At 42.3% G+C, this 13,171-nt stretch overlaps 1 protein-coding gene across 6 annotated transcripts; it reads right to left on the bottom strand.

Annotated features, from left to right (window-relative positions):
- Positions 1-461: 461 nt before the first annotated feature.
- LOC120711586 (receptor-like serine/threonine-protein kinase SD1-8) lies at positions 462-6,172 on the bottom strand. Of its 6 annotated transcripts, none has more exons than XM_039997176.1 (9): positions 5,995-6,172; positions 2,755-5,921; positions 2,426-2,527; positions 2,127-2,308; positions 1,832-2,039; positions 1,499-1,736; positions 1,240-1,390; positions 891-1,145; positions 462-717 (listed from the first exon to the last, which is right to left on the bottom strand). In XM_039997176.1, the coding sequence occupies exons 2-9, from the start codon at positions 4,103-4,105 to the stop codon at positions 688-690; spliced, it is 2,517 nt and encodes an 838-aa protein (XP_039853110.1). In that variant the 5' UTR covers positions 4,106-5,921; positions 5,995-6,172; the 3' UTR covers positions 462-687. The 6 variants fall into 6 exon arrangements, with proteins under 6 accessions (XP_039853110.1, XP_039853109.1, XP_039853111.1 ...); XM_039997175.1 differs by having other exon boundaries at positions 462-1,145; positions 2,755-5,315; positions 5,631-5,921; XM_039997177.1 differs by having other exon boundaries at positions 462-1,145; positions 2,755-3,776; positions 5,631-5,921; positions 5,995-6,170.
- Positions 6,173-13,171: the final 6,999 nt, after the last annotated feature.

Below are 13,171 nucleotides of genomic sequence, written 5' to 3'. Positions count from 1 at the left end.
TTAATATAAGGCGTGCAACGTGTTCCCAACCGTTGGAATAATGCATGGCAAAGGCACAGCGCACACCCATATCACAGCTCAAACATGAGTAGCAAAGGAAACCTGATACCAGAATCTCTGGCCAAATGCTGGTTCAGGGTCCAAGCTCAAAAATGGCAACTGCTACATTCTGTTTTCAAATCACTGATGAGTAATCAAGCAACGGCTAAAACTGTCTGCGGCTATTTATAGTCTGAAACGGAGCCAACCAGATAACGTGCTTCGATGGAGATGCTGAGCAAAATTAGTTCCGTCATGATGATGGTTAGGAAACGTAGTTTGCACTGGCTGGCATCTGGGGCGACCTAACAGTATGCGTCATGGAGAAAGAACCATAATCCATGGAGATGGGAGTCCCATGCGTGCACTCCTCATCTCTTGTGGACATGACTTCAGCACCGATAGCACCAGCAGCAATATTATTTCAGTTCCACGATCACAATTTCGCTTCATTACTGGAACAATCAACAAGTCCATGCTACAATCTGATGGCAAGCTTTGCCTAGATGGTAGTAGTTCGGTACAGCGAAGAACAGAAATGACAATATTTGGATGGAGAGATCAGAACAAACAAGCCGAGTAGATAGAGAAACTATGAACGTATATATGGCATCGAGATAGGCAGAGTTCCTCCGATCACATCCACGCCTATGTCTCCATTGCTGAGCTGCTCGATCCCTGGACAAGTTGTTCAATTGCAGCTAATAAGTGAGAGCTGTCGATGATGCCATGAATTACCTTTGTTTGAAAAGATATCGGTTTCTGTTCTATATTGGGGGTCTTTGAATTTTGAGGAAATAAGTGAGGAGCCTTTAGCGCCCTTCCAGCGCTCCGAGGCTCATGTCACTTACATAACTTTCTCCTGCTTCACCAGTTCTGTAGTTTCTCCTTGCAATGCAGAGAGGCTCACTAGGCTGTGGGAGCTCAATGTCATTGTTATCCAAGCTTGACACCACCCATGACATAAGAGGACGAGCATTCGGGTCGTCTTGCACCAACAGGAGACCGATGTGGATACATCGTAGAACTTCATCTAGTGAACAGCTCTCAACAATTGATGAGTCCACCAAATCACGCAAGTTTCCATCCTTCCACAAGCCCCATGCCTAAGTCAATCGATCAGCATGCAATCATGTGTTAAATACATCAAGGGTTGAATTTCACCAATTAAATAATTTTGGGGGACTTAAAAAAACTTACACGAGCTATAAGGTTCGGTGCACCTGTGACTGGGCCAGCCGCACTGATCTTCAAGCCACTTACAACCTCCAATAGCAACACACCGAAGCTGTAGACATCGGATTTGAGAGAAATGGTGCCTTCTAGTGCATATTCAGGCGACATGTAACCACTGTTCGCACCATAATATCAGAAGAAGCATACAGTTTTATCTTAAATAGTTCAAGAACAATGGTATGATGGTTGCTTAGAAATTTACTCTGTGAAAGAAATCACTCACTAAGTTCCCACGACTCTGTTGGTATTTGATTGTTGTTCGTCGATACCAAAGATCCTAGCTGTACCAAAATCAGATATCTTGGGCTTCATTTCAGCATCCAACAATACATTGCCTGCCTTGAGATCTCTATGAATTATTGTCAGACTTGAATCTTGGTGAAGATATAGAAGGCCTCTAGCTATGCCTTTGATTATCTCGAATCTTGTGGGCCAGTCAAGCAATGACTTTCTTGCAGCATCTGTCAAGGATAGATGAAGCATCCTATCAGTTGTGTATATTTCTTCGGTTAATGGTTGAGAACTTGAGCTTTCACGATAAGTGAGCAGAACATACTGAAAAGGAAGGCATCCAAACTATTGTTAGGAAGGTATTCATAGATCAGTAGTTTCTCATCTTTATCATTGCAGCACCCTAGAAGTTTAACTAAGTTTCTGTGTTGCAACTTGGTAATCAGAGCTGCTTCATTTTTGAACTCCACTACCCCTTGACCAGAACCTTTACAGAGCCTTTTCACTGCAATGTCCTTATCTCCCAATGTTCCCTAAATAAATTAAAAAAATCTTGAATCAGAGAAGTTAGAAATCCAATTGCAATTGACCACTGAAACTACAAGCTCAAGTTTCCTCACCTTGTAAACAGTGCCAAATCCTCCTCTTCCAAGTATGGCTGAATCAGAAAAATTCTGTGTTGCCGTGGCAACTTCCCTGAAGCTAATCAATGGCAAATCTATTTTTCTATCAGCAAGTTCATAAGTACTCCCTCTGTCTCCTAGCATCAGCATAGTACAGATTTCCTTGCTGCCTTGTTTTCCTAACAGAAATGCATATAATGTCTCTTCAGTTTTCATTCGATAGAGAAAACAGAGAGGGAAAAATAGTGATAGACATGTGGGGTGGGGTGGGGTGTGGGGGGTGAGTGCTTGTGTACCTCTAAACCAGCAGATCCAAACAAGCACTATGCAAATGAGTGCCAGCAAAGCTGCCAGAACTGGCAGTACAATTTCAAGGATGTTGGTTGTTAGCATGCTACCTGCAAAGATTATAATCATGGACAATCAACAAACTTCACCCATCTCACCCACTACTAGGTATGTCAAGTGTTTTTCACACTGACCCTACTTTAGTCTAATACTTCACAAATATAGGTCCTCTGTTCTCCAGTTTCAATAGGACCCTCTTTATTATGAAGTATGAATTCAAGGAATCCAAACACCTGCCTAGTAAGGTAAGCAGACAAATAGAAGCAAGAAATCATACCGCTTATTTTTTTGGTACGAATATATAGGTTCTCCCCTCCTTCGCTGCACTTCTCCATATCAATCAACATCCCAGTCCATATCAGGCACCTCGTGTCATCCCCATCAATTGCCCTGGTGCTCATGTTGGCATAAGCATATGCCACGCAGGAGCAGTTGCTACGGCATTCCTCCGTGCATTCATCAAAACTTTTGTTTCCGATGAAGAGGAAATTGTCAGGGACCTTCATGCCTGGCAAGGTCAAGAAATCATCTCCACCGCTACACCTTAGTGCCTTCTTCCGGTGACATCCCTCCAAAAATCTGCCATTGATCCAGGCTTCTTCATCATTCGGTTCGAAACCATCAAGACACTTGCATGTCGGGATTATTTCACTGTTGTCACAGTAGCCGTATGGACCACAGTATGCATACAAATTGCACTCATGTGCAGGCTGTGTGTACAGGGCTGTCCATGCCGACATGTTGTTGTTCCAGCTTAGTATATTTGCCTTGCCTGTGTAGCTTATCTCCATCCTAATCAACAAAGACACGGAGTCGATCGGGGTGCCAAAGGACATGTACACCTCATCATCATCTCCGCGATGTACCGCCATGTAAATTGTAGGATGAAGGTTGTCCATGTAGCTCCCAAGAAGGAAGTAGCTAGTCCACACTGGGCTTCGATGGTGCGGTCTTGTGCTGTTCCAGATGAAGCGCTGCAGGAAGCTATTGGGATCTGCGCCATAGGAGAAGGGTCCAGGGGATGGATCCTGTGGGCCTTTCCAGGAAATAAGGTGTTGTACCTGATGCATTTTGTGGCTGATCCTGAGGTTCATACCAGGAAGGAGGGTATCAGCTGGGTGGTCGAAGCTCTGCCATAGGATGGTACTGTTGCCCATAGACCGGAGGATGAAGTTTCCAGTGTTTTCTAGTGTGGCTTCTGCAGAGATGGTTGTGGCAGGTGGAGACCTGACCATGATTTTGTTGTTTGACCTCCAAAGGATGCGGCCATTGCCCTCAGACATGACAATGTTTGTGCTACTGGTCAAGACGAGCATTGCAGAGGAAAGATTAGTAATCGGCACAACACGGTTGGCAACCCAGACGACAGTACGCTGCGGGATGTTGCTGTACCATATGCCAACATAATAATGCTTTTTTGTGGAATTGGACAGGGAGAAGAAGCCCAGGGTGAAGGTGCCATCGTCGGACACAAGAGTGTTTCCTGGTGTGAGCGGCTTGCCAGGGACAAGGTGGTCATCGCTGGATGCACCAAGATGCATTGAGCTGAATGAACAAGAAAGAAACAAAAGGGTGGCACAGATGGGGGAAATGGAACGCATTGGCACCCTCGACCTCATACTTGCCATGGAAAATGATTAGGGGATCATGGAGGTGAGGATATAAAAGCAATCAGAGGGCAAGGTTGCCTGTACAGTTGGACTCCAAGGAGCAAAAGAGTGGTTGAGTTCTTCCAAAATTAGCAGCCATACCAAACGACAGTGTTTTTGCTGGAAACGCTAATCCTAAAGCACGACGGTAATATGAGGAGAGGCAGGAGCCGGCCGAAGTTGACATGGGAAGAAACAATTAGAAGAGACTTGAAAGACTGGAGTATACCTAGAGATTTGTCCTTGGATAGAAGTGCTTGGAAAGCCGCGATTCACGTGCCAGAACCATGAATAATGGTCTTTGTTGGGTTTCAACTCTAGCCTACCCCAACTTGCTTGGGATTAAAAGGCTTTGTTGATGTTGATGTTGTGTTGATTGATCCCCTTTGTTTTAAACTATTGATTAACCTTAACAGACAAAGAATGATTGGGATTGCAAGTTCCACACTAGATAACAAATGACAAGCCACTCCTCGTAGGGGTCACTTGAAAATTTGTCTCGTAAAATTTGTGAATGGGAAAGCCTTCCATATGTCTCTAAATTTTGTTCGTGGAAGTAAATCTAGGAGCCAATATTCCTTTACTAAATTTGGAGTGGTCTGATCCTTTTAAAATTAATAAATACTCCTAGTTTGTAAGATTCAGGCTGCGAGATCTACTATGCATTTGCATCAGAAGATTGAAAGGGAAATGTATGTATAGCAGTACCCAATAAGCATGAATGTATGACAGTACAGCTGAACAAGTAATTGGGAAAACATAAATTGCTTAATCATTTTTCAAAGATTCAAATGACATGAATGAATTTCATGGAGGAGATCAGGAGAACCAAACTATTGATGCTGCAATGCAAGATGGCAACCAGAGGCCAGAGCTGCATAGTCGCCTTTTTCATGAACTCACTTGGGCCTTTTAAGCAAGGATATCTGCAGAGCTTCCTGGCCCATGCCTAGTTGTACAGGAGTCCCCCCGACAATAAAGTGAACATACTATCCGAATCATTGCCAATGTGAGTTTTGGATTGATGATAAAACACCATTACGCTGACCTATGTTGTCTCTTGTTTCAATGAGAGTACTGTTATGAAGTTGCAGTCGGAAGTTCTTTGCAGAATATAGTGTCCAGAAATATATGCTTCCAGATAACACACTTTGATTTGATCACATGACAGGAGTAGGACAAGCTTTGCCTGATAATGACTAGACTAGTTTGAGACAGTTGATACAAGATCAGAGGGCCGGCAGTTAAAACTTCAAACAGTAAACAACATCAAGGTTTGCACAATTTCAAAGTAATAATTTGGCAATAACTTCCCACATTGAGTTTGGACTTTGGAACATACAATTAAAAAAAGGTAAACATATGCCCTTTTTTTTTTTGCGAAACACAATTCACACGCAGAAAACTCTGACGAACAGCAGTACAAAATGGAAGATCTCAACACCTACAGTTCAACCGAAATGACCTTCCACTTGTAAACTGAGAGATAAGGACAGGGACAAACCTCAGTTCCAAAAGCTTCAATTCGCTCGCAAGGATACGGAATTTCGTAAGAATGGGTCACTCAAAGCTTCACATATCCGATAGACATTGGAAGCAACCCCTTTCTTTTCGAGGAGGCGCAGGAGAATCCTGGTACCATGTCCATAGATCCCACCATTTCGAAAAGAGAGGGGGACGCGCTGATGCAGCCACGCGCCCTACTCCCTCCACACGGCGTGCGGTTTCCGCAGCAGCAGCAGCAGCAGCAGCCGTGAGCGGGGGGTGCGCCGTGAGCGCCCCCCCTGACCTCGACCTGGAAATACTTGGCTCATTTCAATTTCAGAGACAGAGAAGAGGGGAGGAATGGAGCCGGAGGGAGGGCGTACCGGTGGACGGGGAGCGAAGTAGCCGAGGTCAGGGGCAGCGGGGCGGCCCGCGTCGACGGAGATGGAGACGCGACAGGGCCACGGCACGACGGCCATGGCGACGCTGGTCCTGGAGCCAGCTGGCGACGGCCGACGGGCGGCGGAGGAGCCGCCGGCGGGCGGCGGCGCCAGGTATTTGCTGTTGGGCCGTCGGGATAGTAGGGGGCCCTGTCGATAAGAAGATGGGCCGAGAAAAGCCCAATTTCCATTTTATTTGGACCGGGCTGGGCTGTGTTGAACAACTTTTGTTCCAATGCTCCCGTATAATTAATAAAAGAAATGTTCCACCGAGAAGAAGCAATTATTCACAGGCTACTTGGGATCTCCCGCGTGACCTCGAGCCAGCCCGTCACAGAAGCGCGGGGGTGGGCCGTTGGAGCAGGACTGGGGGAGCTGGGCTGAGAGAGCGCGGGGAGCTGGGCCGTCCCTCTATCACTAGAAAAAATTATTCCGCTGAAACAAATTGTTCCAAAACAAATTCAGTTGGAACAAAGAAAATTGGTCGGTTGAATATGAAAAAATGTTCCACTGAAACAAAATATTCCATTGGAACAAAAAATAAATAAAATATTGGAATTTCTAGAAAAAAAAAGCAAAATAGACCAGTGGCGCCCGCAGACCACACAGTGGGCCTCGCGGACCAAAGGGGGCTCCGTGGGCCGCGTGCACGGGTGCTGTGCGACGGGTCAACACACACACCCACGCGCGCGACCCTGAGCATTTGCGATTATTCATGGTGCGTGATGAGGTGACTTTCAATCACGTATGCGACATTAACATCTCCTATCAACAACATGTCTAAGGGACATTATTCGTCTAAACGGTCATTTAACCTGTTTAAACACCATCTAAACGCTACATAGTGGCACATCATTTTCGTTTAATCGGTTGCTTTGACCGTTTAAATGGCCGTTTTTCTCATTTAAACACCCGTTTTGCCCGAATAATGGGCTAAACGATAGGTGACCGACTGTTTACCGTTTAGCGTCTAGGACAACACGCTAAGGGTGAAAGTGGGACGAGAAATTCCTATACCGACCGATACCATTTTCCTTATTATAATATCATTTCTATTTTTAGAAAAATATGAAAATTATCATTTACAATTAATTTTATAGTCTTTTTCACCTTATTTGATTTTGCTAATTTTATAAATACAGAAAATTTTCGACCTGGTTCTGTATTATAATACGGATTATGACTGTTTTCAATTGTTTTCATCCCTAAACTTGTCTACCCAATTGAGCTTGTGTTTGGTTGGCTTCCTCAAATCTCTTTCACTTGCATCTATTATGCTTATCGTATTAACTACTTTCTCCTATCAGTAACATAAGTCCATCAAAATTTGCTCTAGCCGAATACTTTTTATATTTTTGGCAATAATTTTAAAAAATTATGTAGTTTGACAACGTGATATTGAGATTTGATAAAAATTACTACGATAACATATAAATCTTTCACATTTTGTAGATATTCTTATTTGATTTGGAGACTGCCCATATCTTAACCCCCTTGCATTTCCGATTGGAGAAACAATCTTAATCTCATCCTTAGGCCAGTCTCAGTGGGAGTTTCATGGTCACAATTACCTACACTAAAAACTAGATAACTGTGCCAGATGAGTTTCATAGTGATGAAACTCTCATCACGTCCCACGAAAGTTCATCCTTCTCTCTTTGCCAAGTCAGCAAAATTGGTAATATTTAATGTCATAAAATCTTCCATAAAATTTTATTGAGGCTGCTCTTATATTAAGAAAAAATATTTAATCCATTTTTTCTATCATCATTTGGGGCTGTGCGTCACCGTCACGGTTGGTCAAGCAAAGCGAGACGAGAAGCAAACAAGTGGTGGCGGCGCGGCACATTATTTTGGTCAACATAAACTTCACTCATAGAGTCTAGGTCTCAAAAATTCTATCACAAAAAATTATACTTCTCAATACAAAATGTGTTACTTTAGTTTATATGACTCACTTATTTCTCTCTCATTTATTCTTGATTTGCGTGAAAATTTGGAGTCTAAATAAAACTTGGAGTCTTGATTTCTCTCTTTCATAAATATACTAAAATATCAGCAAAACACAATAAATAATAAATAGAGGTTTAGACTCTGCGCTCACGACAGTGAATCTTTTCCGGGCCTGTTCTCGCGGGCGGGCCCACCGGCGCGGCATGGGGACTGGGGAGCAATCCGGTCCACGCGCTCTTCACGTGGCCTCCACACCAGCCCGGGGCCCCATCAGTCCACAGCCAGCCACAAGCTTCGCTTCCCGCCGCATCTCTGTCTTTATCTCCCCACCTCCCTTTCTCTTTATTATTGTCTCTCAACTTCACTTGAGCAGCTGCGACAGCGTCTCTCTCACTCGTCGTGTGGCCAAGCTTGCTCCCCCACCCTCCCCTGGCAGCATCACTGTCCTCGTTTTTGTAAACATTATTAATCCCAATTATGCATCATCTTTTTTCCTTTTTTGCAAATATTTTGAGGTTGCACATCTTGTCACATGGATAAATATAAATGTATTTAATATATATACTCCCTTCTTTCTCGAAAGAATGTAACTCTCGCTTTTTGAAGAGCTAAATAATTTTAAGTTTGATTAGATTTATAAAGTACTAATACTTATATCTTCAAATAGATTTAGTATGAAGTATATTAAATGATCAATCTAATGGTACTCCTGCTGTATATAAATGTTAATACTATTTTGTGTAAATTTAGTTAAATTTAAAATTATTTGAGTACTCGGGAAGCGAGAGTTGTCATCATGGCCTGCCCAGGGTTTTTTTTCTCGACCGGTTTACCCAAATCGGCGCCCTCCGGTTCCGGTAAACCGGACCGGTTTGACCGGTTACCGGTAGAAACCGGTCAAATTTAAATTTGAATTCAAAAAACTCAGTTCAACCGGTTCGTACCGGTATACTGACCGGTTAGACCGGTTTACCGGTCGGTTTGACCGGTTTATCGGCCGGTTTGACCGGTTTGAATTCAAATCCAAATTTAAAATCGCATGTGTAACCGGTTTGGACCGGTATACCGGCCGGTTAGACCAGTTTACCAGCCGGTTTGACCGGTTTACCAAGTGGGCCTTAATGGGCCATCTCATTTTTTCCTTTTCTTTTTTATTTTAACTTTAAATGCCCGAAAAGTATGTTAAACGAACAAATTTTTGAGAAAATTTGACACCATTAGATTCGTCGCACCTTGAAGTATTTTTAGAAATTTTTTGAAAATATTTCATTTTCTGGAATTCAAATTTGAATTTTAAATTTGGGTCGGTTTGGTACCAACCCAAACCGGAACCGGACCGGACCGATTTCACCGGTAACCAGTTAAACCGGACCGGTTCACACCGGTAAGGGGAACCCTGGGCCTGCCCCGATTTGGATGGATCGTGTCGATCCAAATCGACATCTCCAGCCCGGACAGATGGATGGATGGATGGATATAGATGGGCAGGGATTTCCCTTTAACTATCTCATCTCTCTGTCGGATTGTCACCGTGCTGGCGATTGGAGTACTGCTAATTGGAGAGATTGGAACGTACAGTAGTGATTAGTCACCGTCCGTCCGTCCCGCTCAAGCTGTGTTGCCGCCTGCTTGTTGGTGGAGCCAGCAAATGCACGTGCAGGGTTCTTCCAATGGCCAAGCGTTAAAATTGAGGTGACTTAAAGAATTTCATGAGATAGAAAATGTTAAAATAGCTAGTTTTCGTGGGAGGGATTTTAAATAGTTTGATTTAACCTCAATTTTTAATTACACGATACAACTCAGACCCTCGTAGCGCACTCATAGCGCACGTACACTCACACTTATGAACAGAACACACATACACAAAACTCTACTTCTATGGACATTTTCAAAGACTGAGCCAGACGTCTCGTTATTGACGGGAACATCACCGCCTACTACTAAAAGCACAACGCCGTTAAATTCTAGAATATCGCTCTCACGGGAGCTGAACCCAGATCTTAAGGTGCTACCGACGCTCCTGTAACGACTAGGCTACAGGCCCTTTCACCTATTACACTTCCTCTGTGCTAAGATGCATGTCGTTTTAGCTTTTCTAAAGTTACAGATTTGCTATGCAACTAGACATAATATAGATTTAGATACATAATAAAAGTTATGAACCAGGAAAAGAAAAGTTAAAGCAATCTAAATTTTAAAACGGAGGGAGTAATTAATGCAAGAGCTTGTCTGGTTTGAATGGAATTGAAGAGGCGTTTCCCTCTCAAACTCCTCTAGTTCTCCTTCAATCCCCTTGACGAAAGATTAATCAAACAAGCGCTAAAGTGGTGCTTCACCGGAACAAAAAAAAAGTGTTAGGCCTGTTTAGTTCTCAAAAACTTTTCTACAATATCTATAACATTGAATTTTTGGACATATACATGGAGTATTAAATGGAGTTAAAAAATAACTAATTATATAGTTTAACTATAAATAATGAGACGAATTTTTTAAGTCTAATTAGTCCATGATGTAATATTAATTGCTAAATAACAACAAAAGTGCTACAGTTTCAAAACCCAAAAATTTTCCCCAACTAAATAAGGCCTTATTTTAGCACGTCATACGCAGCAGATGCTTAAAATGTGGATGAAATACTTTCTACCTATTATATTAGTGCTTACTTATGTTCACTGTTCACAAGAACTCAACCCAGTTTGGTTTGTAATTCTAGAAAATACAACTTTAATCGTTAATTATTGGTATGAAATAAAGATAATTTACAAAACCAACTTCAGAACCCCTGCGTTAGAAATTCTAACGAATGTAATGAGGCCTTTGACTGCATGATTAGAGGATGATTATTGTAGCATCATTACAGCCAATCATCGATTAATTAAAGTTATTAGATTCGTCGCGGAAAGTTACACCCATCCGTAAAAAGAATTTGAAATAGACTTCATTTGCTACTTCATGTATGTTTGTAAGATTCTCTTCTAGAATTGGGTTTACTAGAAGGAACCAAACGGGTCTAAATATGAGTTTTATATATACCAGTATATTACTGATGTGATAAGATTCTCTCCTCGAAACATCTATTGTACACAGTAATAAACACCTTGGGCTGTACACGGAATCTACTGTTTTGCAGTAAAAAACATTTTGGACAGAATAAAAACACAATCATGTTTGCTCATTGATCAGTCGGTGGCAGGCCCAGTGCTGGCGTGCTGCGCGGTTTACCTCGGCGGGGAACAGGTGAGAACGGAACGGAGGCCGGAAAAGAAAAAAAACAAAACGGGGGGACGCGGGGACCAGCCCGTGGGCCCACGCTCAGCGACACACCGCGCCCGGCGCGCGGCGCCCGGCTTCCCAGGCCAGCGTGCGGCCGGGCCGTGGGGCACGTGGCCCGCGGGCCCCGCACGCGATCCCCACACAGCTACCAGTGCCACGCCACCGCCGAGCCCGCGTCGCTCCGCCACTAGTTCCGCCCGCCGCCCGATGCGGATCCGACGGCCGGGCTTGGTCTGGTTGGTTCGCCCCCCAACGTGTGGCCACCGGCGGCTGGGAATGTTCGTAGCTGTGGTACTGTGCGAAACCAGCGTCGCTGAGCAGGCGCTCGTGCAGAGAACTACGTAATAAAGAGTAATAATAATCTAGGAATAATACTGTGTAAGTATACTGCTAACACATGGTGCTTCTTTAATTTTTCTCTCTTTTTTTTTTTTAAAAATGTTTTATTAGTCTCACAATCCCCTCCTAGTAGTACATCGTGTGCTTCGAATATACTATCTCTGTTCCAAAGTATAACGACCTTTTGAATTGGTCAGAGTCAAATATTTTCATCTTTGACCAATAATAGCTTCAAAGATAATTACAAATGTTACATGTTGTGATAGTTGATTTCATTATAAATAAACTGATACCACTTTTATATTACCAGTCTTTATTTTTTTTTTACCATCTCCTGTCAAAGTTTAAAAGGTTCGACTTTGAGAAAATATGAAATAGCTATATTCTGAGACGGAGGTAGTAGCAGTAGTTATATTTAGCATGTTGATATCTGGTATACAATTTCTCCTAGACTTTTGATTGCGCAAGTCGCTTCTTTTCTTTTTGCGTGGCTATATGCTGCAATTTTCAATCCACTTGTTTCTTAGAGCTGATGCCTGATGTGTTGTCTTGCACCTTTTCTTGTATCCTCTTTCTCAGTGAGCTGTGTACGGGCTATGTCGTTGCTCAGAGCCCTTTAAACAAAGTTGAATCCTTTCTATCTTCACAAAGGTTGTAGCGCAAAGGATATGAACATTTGTAGCATTTGCATGTAGTTCAAATGATATCTGTTGCTTTCAGGAGCCTAAGTTGTCCACTTGAAACTTGACACAATAGCCTGAGGAACATATAGATATTCTTTGGGATGACTATACACCTCATTTTTCTCGGATCTACTAATGATCTCAATTTCCTAACTATCTGATCTTGGGTCAAACGGTCCCTCTCTCGAGACGGACAAGTGTTGTCATGGAATATATATCTAAAGGGAATAAATGATTCTAAAGTCAACTTCAACATAAATTGGTTTTTATCGGCCATCTTGTGGCGCATATAATACCATTTAAAAAGTCTGAATTATATGGTGGATTTTTAGAGATTTCAATCATCTATTATGAATTGTTGATCCATAAGAACTTTATAACTTTATATCCCTATATTTGCAAACGAACGGCCAAGGTTATTATAGAGAATATGTATATTTTAAATACTCCTTCCATCCCTAATAATACATGTTGCTTTTAATTTTTAGTAAATATTATTTATTAACATTCTGATAAAGCCAAATAAAGTTATACTAGATGTGCTAGGGCAAGTTCCACATCAAGAATCTAGTTAACCAATAGAAGTAGGTAAAGCAAACTGAGCATTTAGGTTGCAAACCATATAAGCCCCTTAATTTTCTTGAAATAAAAAAATTAAAGTCCCTTCCTCGATAGTTCTTCTTTATCTTGTTTGTTTCCACTTTAATGAAACCTGTATATTTTATTTTTCGTTTAAACTTGAGTCAACTTTTATTTGCACATAAATTTAAAATCCAAATATAAATAGGAGTGTTTGTGGATTATAATAGTGAAAGCTTTCATCCCATGCTCCTAGGTTTTATATTGTCATATGATTATACAATGGTACGAAG

Source organism: Panicum virgatum, chromosome 6K, assembly GCF_016808335.1.
Source record: "Panicum virgatum strain AP13 chromosome 6K, P.virgatum_v5, whole genome shotgun sequence".
NCBI classification, from domain to species: domain Eukaryota; kingdom Viridiplantae; phylum Streptophyta; class Magnoliopsida; order Poales; family Poaceae; genus Panicum; species Panicum virgatum.
The sequence above is the reverse complement of the archived record's forward strand: the minus strand, read 5'-3'. Positions and strand labels throughout refer to the sequence as shown.